The sequence below is a fragment of the Tupaia chinensis genome, unplaced genomic scaffold, assembly GCF_000334495.1.
Source record: "Tupaia chinensis unplaced genomic scaffold, TupChi_1.0 Scaffold000057_1, whole genome shotgun sequence".
NCBI classification, from domain to species: domain Eukaryota; kingdom Metazoa; phylum Chordata; class Mammalia; order Scandentia; family Tupaiidae; genus Tupaia; species Tupaia belangeri.
Genome location: NW_006159515.1, coordinates 4,583,386 through 4,605,874, shown reverse-complemented (window position 1 = coordinate 4,605,874; position 22,489 = coordinate 4,583,386). Strand labels below are relative to the sequence as shown.

Below are 22,489 nucleotides of genomic sequence, written 5' to 3'. Positions count from 1 at the left end.
CCTTCTTCCTCTATTATCCTCCCGGAATTTTGGGCATGCACTCACACGTGCCTGGCATGAGTTTTAAGCCCCTGGGTCCAGGACTCGAACCACAGTCGACTACTTGAGAGTTCAGTTGCATAACCATTATGCTATCTGCTGGTCCCTCTATTTTTTTTTATACTAATAATTTCCTTGCATTTAAAAATAATTTTGTCCAAATGTGCATCTCTGGACACTGTAAATTGAATCTTGTCCTTTTTTTTTAGATTTTTGCTATAGGGTGTGTGCACTTGCCAGAGAGAGGTGGAGAGAAGGAGGGTGAGAAATCACCCTCCAGGGGTGACAGCCATGCCACAATCCTTTTTTCTCTATCTCTATCCTTCTTTCAGGATTTTGGGCATGCAAGTTCTTGTGCCCAGTGTGATTTTCAAGCTGCCAGGTCTGTGCCTTGAACCTCAGTTTGTTATGTGGAAATCTAATACCTTAACTCTACAAGGGACCACGTGCCGGTCCCTTGCCCTTTGTAAAAAATTTAATGTCATTTAAATCACTTTTTGTCCACAGGCCTCCCTTGCTTACCTCTTTTTACAGTTACTGACTGAGAAACGTGGGCCCGTGGACCTAGACGGTTTCCTCTCAGTCTTTCTTTAGCTGGTTGTGAAATCTTCTTGCAGTTTGATGCGTTCCTCCCTTCTTGGCATTTCCTACAAATTGGCACTTGGTTTGAGAGATTGGAACAGACTCAGGACTGACTCTCTTGGCCAAAACCACGGGAGGCACTTAATGTCTTGGTAGCTCTTTTTAAGGTCTAAGCAGCCTGTGATACTTACTGCTTATATTTGGTAATTCATTGGATTGCAGAATAATGCCATTTTAATTTTACCACCAAAAAAATATGGCTACAGTGCACGTGTACTTGCTAGAGAAAGACAAGGGGAAGCAGAGAAAGCACCCACGGGGGGATGCCTCACCGAAGCCCCTTTTCCTCCATTCTTCTCAGGATTTGGAGTACGTGTGCACACCTGCCCAGTGTGTTTTCCAGAACGCTGGGTCTGGACTGGAATCGTGCATTTGGCCGTATAGGATCCAGCTACCCCAATCACCACGCCATAGGCTGGCCCAATTTTAATATGTTTTTATTAGTTAATTAGAATAGACTTTAGAAGAGACTCTTCCCCTCAGTGATGATTTGGTTACTAGAGGTATAGTTCATATAGGAAGAGCACGATACGTCTAGTCCTTTACCTTTATTTAGTGGCTTTTGAGGTAACAAATCGGTTCCTTATTATCCTTTAATCAATTCTTTATTTATTTTTAGTCACTATGATAGCACAGATTTAAACTTATTTTGTAGGTTTCAATCTGTTGGAATTCTGAGTGAAACTCAAGTTGTCCCTCTTTGGCTACTGGGTGCTCCTTGGCTCGTGGGTCTTTTTGACCATCATTTTTTTTTTTATCACTTCCTTGCTATCTGATCTGACATCATGTTCTCATCTCACGTTTAATATTTCCTGCCCCAGGCCTTTAACTAATCATCTTTTCAAGATGCCTTGGTTTCTTTTTTTTTTTAGAGATTTTCACTGTAGGGCGCGTGCGCTCGCCAGACAGACAGAGAGAGACATAGAGACAGAAAGCGAGAAATCACCCCCCAGGGGGGATGGTCACGCCGCAATCCCTTCTCCTCCATTCTCCTCTCGGGATCTTGGGCACGCACGCACACGCGCCCGGCGTGAGTTTTAAGCCACCGGGTCTGGGACACGAACCGCGGTCGACTACGTGGGAATCCAGCGACATAGCCATTACACTAACTGCTGGTTCCCCCTTGGTTTCTTTTTAATGGCATTTGAAAACCACACCTGAGGTGCTAGGCATGGTAATCGCTACAGCCTGATTGGTTATTCTTTTAGGTCTCTTAAGCTGACAGGGCTAGGAAATACAATATATATCTGGACAGGTTTTTAACATATAGTTTATGTGTGTATTATGCATGTAATATATATTGTTAGCTATATTTATAGATTATACAGCATATATGTGTGTGTAGATATAGATATGAGTATGTATATAAAACAAATTAAATATAGATATTATAGGAGATGTAATATACTAATAAAATGTGTCATTTTTAGTATGTAATATAATAACAGGACATAAAAAGTAATTACAATCTACAATTTCTGTGAGTTAAGATCTATGTTCACAGTGATATGTTGAATTAAAATTCAACTTTGCAGAATTTTGCTTAGCCTATTCTTTACTATCTCTATATCTGCATTATTCTGTATTAAGAATTCTGACTTGAGGTTGACAGGTGGTGTGGTAGTTAAGGTACTGGACTCCCACATGGCCGACCATCGTTTGAATTCTGAATCTGGCAGCTTGCTTTTTCACTTTCCTTCTCTTTCTTTGTCTCTACCTGGTCAAATTGAATAATAATAATAATAATAATAAATTAAAAAGAAAATAATTCTGACTCTTAGGCCAGCTGGCATTATGGTGGTTTAAAAGGCTAGATCCTACATGGTGACTGTACAGTTCAAGTTCTGAACCCAGCAGTTTGAAAAAGAAGCTGGGTGCTTGTGTGTGTGTGTGTGTGTGTGCAAAGTCCTGAGAGGAGAATAGAGTGGAAAAGATTGTGTTGTGACCATCCCCCCAGGAGTATTTTCTTGCTTTCCCTCTCTGTCTCTCTACAGTGAGTGCATACATCCTATAACAAATTAAAAAAACAAAACAAAACAGAATTTTGACTCTCGAGCAGAGGGTAAATTACAGAATGAGACTATCTTACAGTTATTTATCTTGTCCAATAGTGTACACAGAGTAAACTCCCCCAAAACAATATCACTACCAATATAACTAATAAAACACTAAAAAGTATTTATACATCATCTCTCTATTCTTCCTCATTTAAGAAAAGTTGTAGTGTATCTGTGTTGTCAGAAATTTTAACTCTTTTTTTTTTTAAAAATAAAAATTATTATTTAACTTTATTTATTTAAATTTGACCAGAGAAGAACAGAGAAAGAAAGAGAGGGAAAGTTTGAGAAAGCAAGCCACTAGGTCCGGGACCTGAACCATGGTCAGCCATGTGGGAGTCTAGTGCACTTAACCACCATGCCACCTGCCAGCCCCATTATAGCTCTTTATATATGTATTTTTGTTCTGATCAGTGTTTGTAATTTTCTTTTGTATTTTATTCATTTTTGATATTTAAATTAGAAAGTTTCATTTTTTACTTTCTCTTTCTTGTATTATTATTTGATTATTTACTATTAAGTTTCTTCTAGCTTTGTTGTCATTTCTAAAGAGATTTTCACTTCTTATTGTATTCTGAATTCTGTCACCTAATTTTTGAGCTTTCTTAATTCTCATTTATGCTATTTCATGTTTTGTATTATTTAAACACATGTTTTCAGCCTAATTTGAAACAGTATTTAGTGTTGGTATGTCCGGTGTCTTTTTTTAAATTTTTTTCTGCATGAATATTATTCTGGTCTCTTTTGTTTCCTTATAAAACCATTGTATTAAATTATGCTTTGATATTTTTATTTTGCTTATTTTTTTAAAAATAAAATTAATATTCCTCTATTTTTCTAAAGAGCTATATATTTTAAAATCAGTGACACATGTCCAAGAAGTTCACTTGAATAGTGATAGCAGGAAAAAGGTTTATTTTGAAGTCTTAAAAAGACTAATTAATCTTGTAATCTTTCTATTATTCATTCTTTTTTTCTTCACTTCTTTTTTTCCTTTGTTTTTACTAGAAGGCACATACACTCACCAAGGAGAGAGACAGAATGGGAGAAAACATTCCTCCCTACAACGGGGCCTGGTCACTTTAATCTCGTCTCCATTTGTCCATTGTATTGGGATTTTGGGTGTGCACATTCATGTGCCTGGTGTGTTCTTTTGTGTTTTTTTTGGAGAGGTTTTTGCTATAGGGCATGTGTATTTGCCAGGAAGACAGAGACAGAGAGACAGAAAGCGAGAAATCACCCCCCAGGGGGGATGGCCACGCCGCAATCCCTTCTCCTCCATTCTCCTCTCAGGATCTTGGGCACACATGCACACGTGCCCAGTGTGAATTTAAGCCACTGGATCTGGGACTCGAACCACGGTCGACTACGTGGAAGTCCAGCGACATAGCCATTATGCTAACTGCTAGTCCCCCTGGTGTGTTCTTTAAACCTCTGTGGCTGGGATTCAAACCATGCAGTTGGTCATGTGGGATCTTGCTGCCTTAACTACTAGGCTAGTTATTCTTTTTGATGTCTGTATTGGTATATGTATCCGGCGGGTACCCTTTTTTATTAGCTAGTCTGTATTTATTTATTTATTTTTTTTTGGAGAGGTTTTTGCTATAGGGTGCGTGTGCTCACCAGACAGACAGAGAGAGACAGAGAGACAGAAAGTGAGAAATCACTCCCCAGGGGGGATGGCCACGCCGCAATCCCTTCTCCTCCATTCTCTTCTCAGGATCTTGTACGCATACGCGCCCGGCGTGAGTTTTAAGCCACCGGGTCCGGGACTCGAACCGTGGTCAACTACGTGGGAGTCCAGTGACATAGTCATAACGCTAACTGCTGGTCCTCTTAGCTAGTCTGTATTTTTGACATAGCTTTTTAATTTTTGAAAGCTTTCTTGCTGATTCATCGCATGCATTAAAGGGGGACCTAAGTTCACAAGAGAATCAACAGCGCTGGCTCTGCTGACATCTAGCATGCAGAGCTGGGTTTTCCTATATTTAACTAATATTCTTTCATAATCTCAGCCTTTGTCTCAGGAAATTTCTTGCCTTCCTGGACATGCCTTTGGGGAGAAGCCAAGTGCACCGTATTCTGTTCCGACCCCTGTTACATTTGTTTGTTATCATGCCACAAGCACAGGAAGACACATTGTCAGGGAACTAGAGGTGGTTTGCACAGAGCAGTTTTGTATTGAAAGCGCTACCCAGCTACATACTCACTGTACTCTTGACTCATCTCTTACAGTTATAGGAAATAAACATTTGTACTTTGTTTTGTGTGTTTCACAGAGATATCAGTGATCTTGGTATCCTGTGACCCTCCTTGGAATGCATTGATACCGTGTGGCTTTCATCCATGTTTTTCTTAACACTTAGCTCAGAGTCTTGCATGGAATTGATATTTGTGTCATATTAGGCACTCTGTCGAGGGTATTCACTATCCAAGGGTTTATAAGGCATTTTAAATGTTGGACCAGCAGGTGGCATGGAGGTTAAAGGAGCTAGATCCCACATGGCCAGCCGTGGTTCAAATTCTGTCCCGGTGACTTGAAAAACATGCCAGGTTGTATGTGTGTGCATGTCCAGAATCCTCACAGGGAGAAATGAAGAAGGGATTGCAGTGTCATCGTGCCACATTTTGGGTTGCTTTCCCCCTTTCTGTCTCTATCTCCCTAATAAGCTCACATGCCTTCTGGCAGTTAGCAACAAACAAAAATAAAAAAATAAAAAGAAGGTGAGATATTGTTTAGATTGGGTGACAGGATAATATATATGTAAATATGATGTCAGAGAAGTTGATTTTCCAAAGAATACTGTTAATATCAAGCAGGAGTTCTTAGTTACTTGAAGGTTTTTTTTTTTCTTTTTTTTTTGTGAACCCAAATTTGTTTTATATGCCCATGTACACACAGACTACATGCTGTACAGTATTATATATTTAATGTCTTGGTGCAAATGCTTACTTTCAAGTTGGTTTTGCTATATAAATAACAAGGGAATATACACGTGGGGTTTTTCTTTTTATAAACCTGTTTCTGGGCATCATGCTCTGTAATGTTTTTGTTATAAATTTCTGCTTGTTTTTCTCCACAGGCGGCAGAAGATGTCACTTTCATTGGACCTGACACACATGCTATTCAAGCCATGGGTGACAAGATTGAAAGCAAATTATTAGCTAAGAAAGCAAAGGTTAACACCATCCCTGGCTTTGATGGGGTAGTCAAGGTGAGAAACTATTTCACTCCAATCTTTATAGTATATGGCCTGCAGTCAGACGTTTTGTCAAAAGTATAAGATAGAATGTAATTATTAGGTTGTATGTTAAAAGAATCAGTGTTGTTTATATTAGGATTATTTTAAGTGGCATTAATTAAAAAGAGTGAGAAGCCACTTAAACATTGTATTTCATGAATCTGCTTTAACTTATTTTCGTAAGAGAAAACCGCCAGGTAATTAGAAAATGTGCTGTCAGATCTGTTGATTTCATTTAGAAGCGATCTAGAGTCAGGGTTTTCAGTCTTATGATGTTCTCCGTGCACCTCTACCTTGATCTCCTCTCCATGTGTGAACAGTGTCAGTCGTGGCAATGTTCCCGGTGACAATGGTGTAGCCAAGGGGGACCGAAGGTCCTGAACTTACAGCACGTGGTTTCTGGGGCTGAAGGCTTACGAGGAAGAAGTGGAGAAATCGGAGTGGGCGATTCCCAACTCCCTCCCCCCATGAGAAATTATTATTATTTTTTCTTGTTAGAAGGAAGTCCCTTTTATGGGGGCCGGCAGGTAGTGTGGTGGCTGAGGCACTTGACATGCACAGTGCCGATCTCAGTTCGAGTCCCAGACCTGGTGGCTTGCTTTCTCACTTTCCCTCTCTTTCTCTCTCTGGTGAGTGCACATGTCCTATAGAAAAATTTGAAATAAATAAATAACTTATCAAAAAAAAGAGACAGGGGACCAGCAGGTGGCATGGTGGTTAAGGCGCTGGACACTCCCACATGGCCGACTACGGTTCGAGTCCTGAATCTGGTGGCTTGCTTTCTCGCTTCCTCTCTCCCTCATTCTCAACCTCTGTCTCTCTCTGGTAAAATTAAAAAATGAATGAATGAATAAATAAAATAAAATAAATAATTATTTTTTAAAAAAAAAGAAAGAAAGAAAAAAAAAAAGACAGTCCCTTTTTGTTTTCAATTTACCAGAAGGTGTGTGCTCTTGCCAGAGAAAAGAAAGTGAGAAAGCATGTGGGGGCGGGGGGATAACCTTGCTGCAGTCCTTTCTCCTCTATTTTTCCCTCCTTTCAGGATTTTGGGTATGTATGCACATGTGCCCAGTGTGTTTGTCAAGCTGCTGGCTCTGGGACTCGGCCACCCAGTCAGCCAAGACCACACTACCAGCTGGCCCCCTCTATGTAGCCTTTTTTGGGGGGGAGATTTTTGCTAAAGGATGCGTGTGCTCACTGGAGAGACAGAGAGACAAAGAGACAGAGAGCAAGAAATCACCACGGGGGGATGGCCATTCTGCAATTCCTTCTCTGTTCTCCTTTTGGCATGCATGCGCATGCGCCCAACATGAGTTTTAAGCCACCAGGTCTGGGACTGAAGCCATGGTTGACTGTGTGGGAGTCTAGTGACATAACCATTACACCATCTGCTGGTCCCATCTATGTAGACTGTTTTTTGGAGAGGTTTTTCCTGTAGGGTGCATGCACTTGCCACAAAGACAGAGAGAGACAGAGAGACAGAAAGCGAGAAATCACCCCCCAAGGGGGATGACCACGAAACAATCCCTTCTCCTCCATTCTTCTCTCGGGGTCTTAAGTACACATGCACACGCTCCTGGCATGAGTTTAAGCCATCCGGTCTGGGACTCGAACCGCGGTCGACTACATGGGAGTTCGGCGACATAGCCGTTACGCCAACTGCTAGTCCCAGTACTGTCAGCTTCTTGACCATAATTACCTATATTCTTCTCTATCTGTATTCATCTGTTTTGCCTCTTCTCCCTTGTTAACATGGAAGAGATGTTCTATATTCTCTATAAAGCTGGTTTCTCCTTTTCTGCTCCAGATGGATCCTTTACAGCCTTCATAGTATAGCTTTGACTGGTTAACTTTCTCCTCTTTGGTATCTTTCTGTTTTTCTTCTTAGAGAGATTTTTGCTACAGTGCGAGTGTACTTGCTGGAGAGACAGAGAGATACAGAGAAAGAGAAAGTGAGAAATCACCCCCCTGGGGGCATGGCCCTTTTACAGTCCCTTCTCCATTCTCCTCTTGGAAGTTTTGGGCATGCATGCACACACACTGAGACTGATTTTCGAGAGACAGAGATAGAGACAGGTCTGGAATCAAACCAGTGGGCCATGTGGGGGTCAAGTGTCTTAACCACTATGCCACCTGCCGGTCCCCCTCTTCCGTAGCTTAAAACTCTCCCCGTCTCTTAGTTTTTTCCATTACACATTGTTATTCGTCATGCTCAGTGAATAAATAGGTTGATCACTTGGGTAAGTAGGAAGGATGTGGTGGTGATAAGCATGATCCCTCACATCATGGTACTTACTTACTGGAAAAGAAATACAGCTTTTTCTTTTTTTTCTTTTTTTTGAGAGATTTTCGCTATAGGGCGCATGCGCTCGCCAGACAGACAGACAGAGACATAGAGACAGAAAGCGAGAAATCACCCCCCAGGGGGGATGGTCACGCCGCTATCCCTTCTCCTTCATTCTCCTCTCAGGATCTTGGGCACGCATGCACATGCGCCCGGCGTGAGTTTTAAGTCACCGGGTCCGGGACGTGAACCGCGGTCAACTCCGTGGGAGTCCAGCGACATAGCCATTACGCTAACTGCTGGTTCCCAAAATACAGCTTTTTCTAAAGCACGATCTCTTCCCCTATCATTTTACAGCTACCACTCTTTCTTTCTTCCCTTTCAAAGCCAATGTCTTAGATCTGTGCCCAAGATCCCGAGAGGAGAATGGAGGAGAAGGGATTGTGGCGTGGCTATCCCCCCTGGGGGGTGATTTCTCGCTTTCTGTCTCTCTGTCTCTCTCTGTCTTTCTGGCGAGCACATGCACCCTATAGCAAAACCTCTCCAAAAATAAAACATTTTTTTAACTTAACTTTATTTATTTATTTATTTAATTTGACTGGAGAGGGATAGAGAGAGAGAGGAAATGAGAAAGAAAGCCACCAGATCCAGGACTCAAATCGTGGTTGGCCATGTGGGAATCCAGTGCCCTTAACCACCATGCTACCTGCTGGTACCTAATTTCTTTGAGAGAGAGGTTTTTGTTATTGGGCATGTGCACTCACCAAAGAGACAGAGAGACAGAAAGCAAGAAATCACCCCCCAAGGGGATGGCCATGTCTCCTTCTCCTCCATTCTCCTCTTGGGATTTTGTACACACACACACACACACACACACACACACACATATGCATCTGGCCTGAGTTTTAAGTTGCCGGTTCTGGGACTTAAACTACTGCAGCTGACTATGTGGGAGTCCAGTGATGTAACCATTATACCAACTGTTGGTCCCCCAGTATATACTTTTTAAACCTGGCCTTATATCAGTTTCTTAGAAGCATTTGAGTCTCTTGGTCACTCCTTGAAATACTTCTGCTTTTTTTCTTCTTTTCCTTTTTCTTTCTTTCTTTTTTTTTTTGGTGTGTTTTCTGACTTGTTTGACTCCTCCTTTTTCATTCTCTTGCTGGTTTTTGTTAGATCATCAGAAAAGTCATGACACCTTTTTACATAGAAAAACAGAAAAGATGCATCATGACTTTTCCAATGAGCCAATCTCTCTTTGTCCCTTAAATGTTAGTTTTATTCCAGGTTCTGAATAAGACATTTTTTTCTTCTTATTGTGCTAACTTGCTGTGGCTTCATGTTCCAACTTTTTTGACAAATGTCAAGCTTAAACATCATTTCTAGGCATCGCTTCTAATCCTGAAAAAGTGCATATCCGGTTGCTTCTCGTATAGCTCTTACCACTTGATGTCTCTCAGGCACCTTGAAAGCAGCAGATCAAAGACGGTGTTATCATCTTCTTCCTAAGCCAAGGTTGACACTATGGGCCCTCATGCCTGTTTGTAATTTACCCATTTATTTGAACCCAGCCACATCCCTTCCTTTACATATTGCCTGTATTGCTTTCCTTCTATAATGGTCTCTGTGGTGACAGAGACCTTACAGCCCACAAAACCTAAAATATTTACTTCTTGATCCATTAAGAAAAAGCTTGTTGCCCCTGCTCTAAAATTCTTATCCTTCATTCTTTCTCATCTGAGAAAGTGGTGACTTTTTCCCACATTGTTTCTTAAGCGAGGAACTTGGAGTCATTCAGTTAAGTAGCTTTGTGATCCATCTGCATCTTTCCTTGTGCCAGTACCAACTTTCAGCTACCATCCTCTAGCCGGGATTACTTTATCAACCTTCTAATTGGTTTCATGCTTCAGCCCTAGTGATCTTTCAAAACCCCAGACTTGATCATACATCTTCTTTAATAGCTCTTGAATAGCCACTCATTTAAATCCTTGAAACACCTGCCCTTTGCTTCTCTCTTCAAGTGAATCTTCACATTGTATCTATCAACCATACTTGATGTCTTTCCAATTCTTGAAACTATCATCCTCAACTCTGTTATATGTACGATATGTTGATTCTGCTTGTTTTCATTCACAGTTGTCTCCTATTCATCGTTTGGGTCTTGGCTCAAACATAAATTCCTCAGAGAGGCATCATTCCACGACTGTCTAGATTAGGCTTGGCCTTCTGTCATATTTTTCCTTATTACCCTGCACTGAACCCATCACATTATACACAAAATCATTTGGGGCCAGCAGGTAGTATGGGGAGTAAGGCATCGGACTCCCATATGGCAACTGTGGTTCAAGTTTCAGACCTTGCCCCTCCAAAACCATGCCATGTGTGTGGGTGCCAAAAATTCCTAGAGGAAAATAGAAAAGAAGAGATTGTGCTGTGGCCATTCCCCTTGTGAAGGTGATTTCTCACTTCCCCTCTCATCATTTCTCTTTAGCAAGTACATGCGCCCTATGCAAAACCTTAAAAAGAATTATTCCTTCATTTCATTCATCTGTTCAATAAACATTTACCAAATAAATGCTGTTTGAAGTATTGTGGATATAGTAGTGAACAAAAGAGACCAAAAAACTTTTTCTTGCTCTCATGGTGCTGATACTTTAGAAGAAGGAGACAGGCCCAGCCGCTGAATGATATGGGAGTCATACAGGAAGGCCCTGGGTTCAGATTCCTGGTTGACCTGAACATGTTCCTTTGCTGAGTTTGGATACTTGTTTGACTTGAATATGCCTCCTGGCTGGCTGGAAGGCTGACTGAATGGAGGGGTGGATTGTGAGGTGGTGAGACCTTTTTATGGGTACCTGTCTCTATTTCTCTCCTTCTCAAGAAAGTTTTTTTTTTAAGAGCATAATAGATAATTAAAAAAAAATTACATAATTTGTGTTGTGGTGAAACAAGAGACAGGGAATGCAAAAAGGGTGGGGTCTATTCACTGTTTAACCAGGAACTTAGGAAACCATCTGAAGAGGTGATAGAGCAAGTTGTGTGGCTGTCAGGGAGCAGACCAGGACATGTCCAGGCAGAATGACTATCAAGCACAAAGGTGTTGAAATCGACACATACCTGACATTGAACATACAGCGAGGAAGCTTGTGACTGAAATAGGAAGGTAAGTGAGAGAAAAATTACCTGTGAGGTGAGACGCAAGATCCAGAGCTCCAGATTTTGTAGGGTCTTCAGGCCATATATATATATATATAGAAATCACCCCCCAGGGGGGATGGCCACGCTGCAATCCCTTCTCTTCCATTCTCTAAGGATCTTGGGCGCGCATGCACATGCACCCATGAGTTTAAGCCACCGGGTCCGGTAAGTGAACTGCGGTTGACTACATGGAAGTCCAGTGACATAGCCATTACACTAACTGCTGGTCCCACTTCAGGCCATATTAATACTTGCTTCCTACACTGAGTTGTAAGCTCCTGTGTTCTGTTTAAAACCATATCATGGTCCAGCCAATGGTGTGATGGTTAAGGTGGCTGGATGCCACTTGGCTGACTGAGTGGGTCAAGTCCTGGACCCAGAAGCTTGAAAACATAGCAGATTCATGTGTGTACATGTCCAGAGTCCTGAAAGGAAGGAGAGAGAGAAGAGAAGGAATTGGAGCATGACCATGCCCCATGGGGGGGTGCTTTCTTACCCCCCTCTTTGATTTTCTCCAGCAAACACTAGTATCCTCTGGCAAAATACGAAAACGGAAACAAGAAAACTATCACTTGTGCATGATGCCTAGCATACAGTCAGTACTCTGTAGATATTTGTTGAACAAATGATGTTCTAGAAGCTAAATTTTATACACATACTCATACACATTGTGTGCCATTTCATATATATGAGGACAATGAGGTTCAAGAGATTCATTTTTTTCACATTTTCATTTTCTTTTTCTTATGCCTTTCCTTTTCTCTTTGAACTTTGTCTACCTCACAAATTTTGTAAAGGGGTAGTTTTTGAATCTGAATTACTTTGCAAATTTCCTCATATGAATGGAAAAATGCAGAACATTGGGCATTTGAGATTTGTTTCCTTTTTTTTTTTTTATGTAAACACTAAGGTGCCTCTCAAGTGAACTATTTGTATAAAAAGTTTCCAAAGAGCCCACTGTAATTGAAACTATCTTTGGTAAAATGATGCCATTTAGAAAGATAAGAACATGCATTTGAGTTACAGATTTTATACCTATAAGGAACAAAACTTTGACTCAGAGAGACCATAGGCTTGGCCTGAGACAAACCCAGGCAAGTACCTTAATGGCATATTACATATATTGTTCATGTACCTCATGTCCTGGGTCTAATAGTTGGCAATCTCTAATGGTAAACTCAACAATGTCTTGCTAGCTAAAGGTTTGGAGAGAAGATCTGTTCCAGATCCAGACCTTTGTTGACAAAACAAGTCAACACAGAGGGAAGTACTCAGGATTCCTGGGTCAATTTTGTTTTGTTTGGACCCTTGTTTAATGAAACCTTCTGAACTCACTGGCTCCTCTAGCCGGCGTGAAGACTTGCAAGACCTATTCCTCTCTTCTTCCACGTAACCTCTGATTTGGAACAAAAAGTATTGAAGATATTTTGTTAGTAATAAGGAAGGTTTCCTGCAATAATAAACATTTTCACATCTGCTTAGAAAATCAAAAGGTTCCTCATTCCTAGGGTTATTAAAAAGGAAATTGGACCTGTACCCCATGTGAGACTGCTCTCACCATGGCCAAGGAGCCTCCTGAGCGTGGGGTTCGTGAGCATCAGAGGAGCGTGCAATCCAGGGTCTGCAGCTGTGGCTGTTTGTGGGACTTGAACTGCTCTCAGTTAACCTATGGGAGATTAAAGCGATGGTATTTTTTACTGCAATGGCTAATAAACTTGGTTTTCTTATTAAGCAGGTTATTTTGGCTGTCTTCTCAGCCAGGCTGCATTTGAATTTGCAACCTCTGTTCTAGTAAATTTGGTAACTATACAAAATTAGAAAGTAGAAGAAAAAAAATTCCTTTATCTTTTCAGTTTGTCTCCTTTTATACTTTAGATGATTTGTAACATCCTATTACACTCTCAGATGATGCCAGCTTTCCATGATCTGTAACGTTAACCATGGTACAGCTGTTGTCAGGGTTAATTTGTTCAGCCACAGTGGAGCCTGCAGGTCATAGTTTTCAGATAAGTATATGAAAGTGATCTTGAAGAAATATCATTTTGCTTCTCTGGAAAGTTATTATTAATACTAATTTTAGTTCTGGTTTGCTTTTATTTCTGATGCAAGAGGCTGTATGTATTTTCCTTTTCAATTTAGTTATTAATTTAGTTTTTATAGATGGTAACTCCAGATTTCTTTGGAACTATGCTACTTCTCACATTTTGTAGTTTGGGCTTATTGGATAGAAGGTTAGTTTCGAGGCAACCTGTGCAGCGTGAGGTTTACTGATGCAAATATATAGTGTCTCACAAATTTGGGGCTATCTTGTGGTTTCAGCAACTATGTATGGAGTGCCTTGGCACTGGGCAGAATGCAGTGGTAGTATAGATAATTCCGTATTTTAAAAAGCCATCGAATTCTTTGAAATTAGCCTGCAGTATTTAAAAAAAATTTAGAATAGTTTATTATTACTATTTATTACTATTATTATTATTATTTTCCAGTTTGATCAGACAGAGAGAGAGAGAGAGAGAGCGAGAGAGAGAAAGTGAGAAAGCAAGCCACCAGATCTAAGACTTAAACCATGGTTGGCCATGTGGGAGTCCCGTGCCCTTATCCAGCATGCCACTTGCTAGCCCCAGCCTGTAGTATTTTAAGACTAAATTCTTGTTCTTGGTGAGTGTATTCTCCTCCCTCCCTGGCACCAAGTATTTTCACCACCAACTTGAGTAAATTAGTGCAGTGTCTCTTTAATACCTTAGTTCCTTTCTCATGTGCACGGTTAGAATGTTGTATGGAGAGGGTCCACCCCCCGTCCTCTTGAAACGTTGCGCAGCACTGTACCTAAGTGACTCCTGGAACTATTTTCTTTATGGCTTATTCAGTTATTAAGTAATTGTCATTAGAGAGAACGTTATTCAGTTCTTAAGTAATTGTTATTAGAGAGAAACAAATGTTTTAAAACATAATTCTCACGTAGTCTCCTATTATCATGTATTTACTTTGAACAAATTTAGTTTACTTCAACATCTTATTATAGATTGAGCATCCCTAATCCAGAAATTTGAAATCGAAGATGCTCCTAAATTTTGATGTGAAACAGAGTGAGAAATTCCACACCTGAGCTCATATGACAAGTCATAGTTAAAACACTGCAAAACAAAAATATTGTATAAAATAGCCTTAAGTCTGTGTATAAGGTATACATGAAACACATGATTTTCATGTTATATTTGATTTCCACCCCCAGATATTTCATTATGTATGTGAAAATATTCCAGAATCCCTCTCCTTCACCCAAATCCAAAATTCAAAACACTTTAATTCCCAAGCAGTTTATTTAAGAGGCACTGAAAGTGTGCCTTGATCTCAGGAAGGTGAGAGCAGAGTGACGGATACTCATGTGATGGTGTGGGATGACAGAAATTGGAGTCCAGGTTCTTTTGTTTTAAGAGATTTTTTTTTTTGCTGTAGAGCACGCACACTCGCTGGAGAGAGAGAGACAGACACAAAGTGAGAAATACCCCCCCCCCCCCCCCCCCGTGCCAGGGGGGATGGCCACGCAGCAATCCCATTTCCTCCATCCTGCTCTTAGGATTTTGGGCATGCATACACATGTGCCCAGCATGGGTTTTCAAGCTGTTGGGTCTAGGACTCACACTGTGGTCAACTACTTGGGAGTCCAGTGATGTAACCATTATGACTGTCTGCGTGCTGGAGAGACAGAGCGGTAGAAAGCGAGAAACAGCCCCATTTATATAACGAAGAATAACATGCCACAGACCCTGTAGCCTAAAGCCCCCCTAGGGAGATCTACAAATATTCAGTCAATTATTTATATATATATATATATACACACACACACATATATGTATATATATATTAAAAGAATTATTCATTTAATTTTATTTATTCTTGCATTTATTTTAATCTGACCAGAGACACACACACATACACACACACACACACACACACTCACACACACACACACAGAGACAGAGAGAGAGAGGGAAAGTAAGAAAGCAAGCCACCAGGTTTGGGACTCGAACCATGGTCGGCCATGTGGGAGTGTCCAGCACTTTAACCACCACGCTACCTGCTGGTCCCAATTTAGCATATTTTAATAATGCCGAGCTCACAGTACCTGGGGCCCATAGCAGAGGGACACTTAGCCTACATTTAGGGTGCCATGGCAGGTTTTCCAGTGGAAGTGATAGATAAGCAATAGCTGAAATTCAAGTAGTGGTGGTAGTGATTTATCCAGAAAGTGAGCGTGATGGTGGGACGCAGCTCTATGGATTGTCAGCGGGAGCATCTTTCTGCAGGCGCAAGGAGCTGTGACCAGGGAAACTAGAAAACTGCAGGTCTGGGTTGTGACTGGCTGTAGGAGGAGAGGGTTAGAGAGAAAATTAGGATCTGATCTGTGTGACCTCGAATGCTGTACAACTCTTCTGGAGCCTCTGAATAGTTCCGTGCGGAAGAGTTAACATGATAGCGTTGTGGGATTACCAAATGTACTTTAGCTCACTGTGTGGAAAATGGATTGGAGCAAAGTGAAACCAGAGGTTGGTAGACAAATTAGGATCCTCTTCTTTAATCCGGGCAAGAAACAACTGGGGTCTAGAATGAAGTATTGGGGATGCAGCCAAGTAGACGTTACTGAATAGTGGTGAATAGTGGTAGAGGCTCATCTCTAGGGTTATGCGATGGGTTTGATGTTATGTGCAAAGCAAAGGGGTGAACCTTCGATGGATCTGGTGCTGAATTTGGCTCTAATTCCTGTGAGCCCTTCAGTTCTGGGAATCCACTTTACCTCTGAGTTCTTACTGTCCGTGAAGAGGGAATACTAATACCCATTTACACCACAGAGCAGAGTATAGTCATGTATCGGCATGAGTTTTGTAAATAATAATGTAGTTTTAAAGCAATAGTGAGTTTTATCATCCAGTTAGCCAGATTTTAACAACTGTGCTCTTTTTTTTTGGAGAGGTTTTTGCTATAGGGCGCATACGCTCGCCAGACAGACAGAGAGAGACAGAGAGACAGAAAGCGAGAAATCACCCCCCAGGGGGGATGGCCACGTCGCAATCCCTTCTCCTCCATTCTCCTCTCGGGATCTTGGGCACGCACGCACACGTGCCCGGTGTGAGCTTTAAGCCACTGGGTCCAGGACTTGAACTGTGGTTGACTACATGGGAGTCCAGCGACATAACCATTACGCTAACTGCTGGTCCCACAACTGTGCTCTTGATTTAGCAGAAAGATGCAAATAAGAAAAAGTTAGTGTGAAGAAAATTAGTAAAAAACAAAAAACAAAAAACACAACCGAACAAATGGAAAACAAGCTGTATATTTGTTAGGAGGTAATTAGCAATTAGGAGGTGCAATAGTAGAACATTAATACATCTTCTTCTGCTGAACCAAGAGTAAAGGCTTTTCCTAATGATGCCTGAAGGCATTATATTTTTGCAAACAAGACTCAAACATGTATGCTGTGCCGTTTTTATGATTACAGATGAGTGTGGTAGACTTAGGGAGCTGGACCTGCTGGGCTGGCTCTGTGGCCTTGCGGGTAAGGTAAACAGATCCCATGTGGCCAACTGTGGTTTCAGTCATGGCCTTTGGGGCTTAAAAAGCACACCAGGTGTGTATGTGTGTGTACATGTGTGCCCCATATCCTCCAAAGATGCGAAATGGAGGAGAAGGGATTGTGGCAGGACCGTGTCCCATAGGTGGCTGCTTTTGGCCCCTCTTTGTTTGTTTTAGTTTTTGCCACAGGGTGTGCATGCTCTCCAGAGAGATACAGAGAGAGATAATGAGAGGGAAAGGGAGAAATCGCTTCTCAGGGGGGATGGCCACACCGTGATTCCTTCTCCTCCATCCTCCTCCTGGAATTTTGGGAATGCATACGTTCATGATGTGATATTTGAAGCCACCAGGTCTGGGCTCAAACTGAGGTCGGCCATGTGGGAGTCCAGTGCCTTAAACACCATGCCACCTGCTGGCTCTCTATCCCTCTTTTTGTCTCTCTAATGAGTGCATGTACCCTCTGGCAATTAACAAAAAAAGGAAAAAAAATGAAGTACAGAGACTTTTATCACTTGTTAAAATAAATGATATATTCAGACTATTCCTTTTTCCTCTCTTGCCTCTTAATTTGAAAACCTCTGGAACATTATTATTTGAACATTTTTTATGACATTTAAAATTTATTTTATACTCTTTTTTCTCAATTGTATTACTTTTGACTTGAAAGTAAAAATATTCCAAACACTGCAGTTAAAAATTGTATAGGGTAATTGTATAGTGGTATCAAATTTGCTGTATTTCTCCTACTAAAATGAAAATTCTAAAAAGCTTATTTACTCTTCCATGAGAGAGCGACAGAGACAAGCATCCCTAGTAGTGTCTTCAGCACAGCCCACTCCCAGTCTCAGCTGGCCGGGTCCCAGCACACCCCTCTCCTCTATGTACAGGGAGGCCCTGACACACAAACCCAAACCTTCTCAGGTGGGCACCACTGTGATACTTCTGCACCACCCTCTGGCCCTCTGTGAAATTTTTTCTTTTTCAGTTTTGTTGTAGGGCACATGTGCTTGCTGGAGAGAGGCAGAAAGAGAAAGTGAGGAAATACTCCCCAAAGGGGAGTTATCTGTAGGATAACTTCCTAAGAGGAGGATTGCTGGGCCAAAAGATACGTGTTCTGAAACCTTTTATAGGTGCTGGCAGTTTCTTAATAATAGAAAAGAAGGTTACATGGGGCTGGCAGGTGGCATGGTGGTTAAGGCACTGGACTCCCACGTGACCGACAGCAGTTCCAGTCCTGGACTTGGAGGCTTACTTTTTCACTTTCCCTCTCTCGCTCACGCTCTCTCTGTCTCTGTCTGGTCAAATTAAAAAATGATAATAATCAATAAAATAAATGATTCTTTAAAAAAAGATTATTTCCTATGACACCCATCGTGTGTGCCTGTTTTCACTCAAGTCACTACTTGAGTATAGTTGCCATTATCAAACTTTAATAAAAGTAGATATAAAGAGGGTCCTCATTGTTTTAGTTTATATTTCTGTAATTATGGGTAAGGTTGAACATAACTTATATATTTTTGGATTTCTTTTTTGTATTAATTTCTTTTTCTACCTATAGTTAAGTTTTATGGTGGGATATGTAGTTAGTGCCATTGAATTAGGAGCTATGTGATTTTTTTTTTTTGGAGAGATTTTCGCTATAGGGCGTGTGCGCTCACCACAGAGACAGAGAGAGACATTAGAGACAGAAAGCGAGAAATCACCCCCCCCAGGGGGGATGGTCACGCCGCAATCCCTTCTCCTCCATTCTCCTCTCGGGATCTTGGGCACGCATGCACACGCGCCCGGCGTGAGTTTTTAAGCCACCGGGTCCGGGACGTGAACCACGGTTGACTATGTGGGAGTCCAGCGACATAGCCATTATGCTAACTGCTGGTTCCTGAGCTATATGATTTTTAAAAATCTCTTCAAAAGTAATTTGATATAGCTCAATAGTAAAAGTAAATGTGCTGAAAGACCACATTGGTGCTGAATGTATCTAGTAGTTTCTTATTAAAACTGACGATAGGGTTTTTAATGTCGAGTACATAAAATAGGTGCTCACTACATTTTTTTTTTTGGGGGGGACTGAATGAGTGACGAGTGAAAGTAAAATTAAAAAGAAAATTAACCAGAGGGTGCATGTGCTCATCAGAGAGAGATGGAAGGGGGATCCAGAGAGAGTGTGAGGAGGGGATCCGGAAAGCATCCGCCCCCGGTGGGAGATGGTCGTGGTGTAATCCCTCTTCCTCTGTCTCTCCCTCCTTTTGTCTCTCTCCCGTGTACCTGGTGTGTTCCTCAAGCCGTCGGGTCCAAGACTTGAACTGTGCAGTTGACCATGTGGGACCCAGCGACCTTAACCCCCATGCCACAGGGTGTCCTTGAAAAGTTAATTTTTCAGGCAGTTAGATTTGACTTAAAAGTTCATTAGGTAGAATTTGGTTTCATAGTAAGAAATAGGTATACTGACTAGTGAAAGACAAGGCTGTTCTGTGGCAGTTTATGCAGCTGTCGGGTTTATGGCAGTCGGATCATGTCTAGAAGCTTTGCTGTCTCTAAGTGTACATCTCTTTAATATACACACAACACATCTGTAACATGTGCGAGTGTACACTTACAGATGAGTGACACAATATAACTAATGAATGGCATGAATTACTTTTTAAAAACTTGCCTCCTAGTCCTTCCAAGGTAGCATTTTAGAGAACAGTTTATTTTCCCTCAGAATATCTTTTGCAAATATACTATTACACATTCAAAAGCGATGTTAAAAGTTTCCCCCTAGGCTTATTATAATCCAGTCTTCGTCAGCCATGCTCTTCCTGTATTTTGTTCAAGAAGCACTAATTGTTGGCATTTGGCAGGTTTAACACTTCCTGACAGAGAGGCTGTTAAGGGGAAGTATTCCCCAATAACTGTCACTGGCTGGAACAAAGAACCTTCCAACTCAATGTGTGGAAACCCCTCACATTCCTAAATGGCCCTTTTCATGGAGTTTTATCCTTTTCAGCTAAAATTTGGAGAATGTAGAGTCCGGGAAAAGAGCAAGGTGTAATAAAGCAGTAAACCTTGATTTTGGGGGACATAGGGTGGGAGGTACAGATTTATCTCTGACTTGGAAACAATTGTTATTTGCAAAAATCTCATTAGCAGATGTGACTGCTGGAGTGAAAAAAGACTGAAAACCGATGTTGCTCTCAGGACCGCTTTGAACTTCACAAGCACCTATTTGTGGAGCAGACTGGCTAATGAAAGGAAATTAAATTTTTCTGACAACTTCCCCTGCCAACCTCCTTATTCAGGGGGTGTTATTAGGTACCGAAGACTTTTAAGGAAGATTTTTTTTCTTTTTTATTAGACATAAACCAACCAGTTATAAACATCCCCTTGCTCCCCTTTTTGGGGGAAGATTCTGATGTGGTTGTTCTACATTTTAAATGTATTAGCTTAATAGCTTAAAAATACTGGACTTGACTTTAATATTTTTAAGTTGTTTCCTTGTAGTTCAAGCATGCTCATCAGCTAAAAGTGAGGCGAAGTGGATTTAATGTACGAATAATAATAAAAGAGAGAGAGAGAAAAAAACCAAAACCAAACAGCTCTATTGTCCACCCTGGTGGTAGTTTAGTTTTTGTTGCCTAATTCTGAAAATACAGGAGGAGGCCTGGAGTTCAGTGTTCTCTCTATTGTTACCACGCAGACGTGTGGAAGGCGACTCCTGTGCTGGCTGTGTCCGGTCAGAGTTAATGGTCAATGGAATGGGTTAGACCAGGGAAGTTTTTGCCTTTTAACCACTTGGAGTTACAAGTAGCTCTGGTTGATATTTAGCTGTAACTAATCCTTATGCTGATAAACTCTTGGCTTTTACTGTTATAAAGATGTTTCTTTCCTTGGCTTTTTGGAATTGTTTTCCCCCCAGAAGTTGGTGCATTGAATTTAAGGTTTTAAATTATGTCACAAGGTGTAAGGTTAAATATGTACTTGAAAAAAAGATGAAATAAAAAGCAACCCCCCAAAAAGGCCATGGCAATTACCAAAGGGATTTTTTTTTCAACAATTGGTAATTCTTGTAGATACTGGAAATTCGCTTTTTTATTTCTAGAAAATCGATTGAGTTCCTCCCAAACAATAGAGAATCAACTCCCCCTGCTGACGGAACCGAGGAAAACATGACATATAAATACAAGAGAGACAGAAACAAGCTGACTGCGGACAAGCTTTAATGATCTGACTTATGATTCAGTATTGATTGTAAACATCTAAATTCTGCCATTACTTTCCAGCAACTGCACCAGATCATTGGCCATTCCGGTGGTGCTCCCTGCCAGCCCATTCCAAACTGCTTTGAGTTTCTTAATATAATAATGATGAGGTAGAATTTACATTCCACTTATGGTATTAATTTTACATTTCTCTGAATGAAAAGGGTTAGGAGGTTGTAAAATTGAACATTAAATGAATCAGAGGAGACAGTAGTGCAATATATGACTGCCCTAAAGACATTGTGCAATGCCTCATGGGATTAATGTTGAGTCTCATTTCCTGCTTTTACAGGATGCAGATGAAGCTGTCAGAATTGCAAGGGAAATTGGTAAGTTCTTAAATTAACTTTGGTAGGGTTTCTATGTCTTTCAGCAGATATGGTTGAGTAAACATGTAATAAGTAATTCCCATAGAGCAAATAATATTTTAATAGTTTCAGGTTTCTGTTACTTGTTGCTCTGAAAGAATTTATCAGTTGAATTACCATATTCTGTTATTAAAGTGGACTTTTAAGAGTAATTTGACCTTTAACCACAGCTCTTTTGTGAAGTGAAATTACTGGCTAACTAAAAGAAGGAATTATCTGAAGAATTGTTAAGATTTGTTGCAGTGTAAATTTACAGGCCCGTAATTCAATGTGGTTTGTTAAAGTTAAGGACATATACAATTAAAATGAAGATATCAGACTTGACAAGGTCTCCACATTTTTGCCTTTTCCTAAGATGTTGCCTATTAACTTAATCTTGCTAGGAAAGAGAAAATAGAATGTAGGAAATTAGAACTAAATACTCTCAATTGGAGTAAAAGGTGAACTGGATGGCATTTTAATGGCTGCTTTACTGGACTGTTTTAGAAATAATTGTATTGGTCTAGTGCTTTCCAACATTTTAATTTCAAAACTATTCCTGGTGTTCATGAGAACCATTGTATTGCAGTTCCAGTGTCTGCTAATTGAGAAAACATGCAAGGGCATACAATTACCATGGATTAGCAGTGTTACAATAGAGTTTTATTCAACAAACCTGTAATTGTGTACATTTGATGGAAATCTGTAGATAGGAGAGGGAGATGAGGCAATGCTTGGTGGTCAGAAGTTCCCAGCATCTCAGCATTTCTGCATTCCCAGCTCCAAGCTTTCAGCATTCCATGCTAAGATTTTTTTTTTATAATTATTTTTATTTAACTTATTTATTTATTTATTTATTTATTTATTT

The 22,489-nt window shown here is 40.7% G+C and overlaps 1 protein-coding gene across 1 annotated transcript in view; it reads left to right on the top strand.

The window, feature by feature from the left end:
* The window catches only part of PCCA (propionyl-CoA carboxylase subunit alpha), a 398,674-nt gene that overhangs the window by 81,077 nt on the left and 295,108 nt on the right, over positions 1-22,489 (top strand). The window contains exons 8-9 of the mRNA XM_006141526.3: positions 5,822-5,953; positions 21,567-21,603. Coding sequence (XP_006141588.1) covers positions 5,822-5,953; positions 21,567-21,603 — 169 coding nt within the window. The remainder of the gene's footprint in view (positions 1-5,821; positions 5,954-21,566; positions 21,604-22,489) is intronic.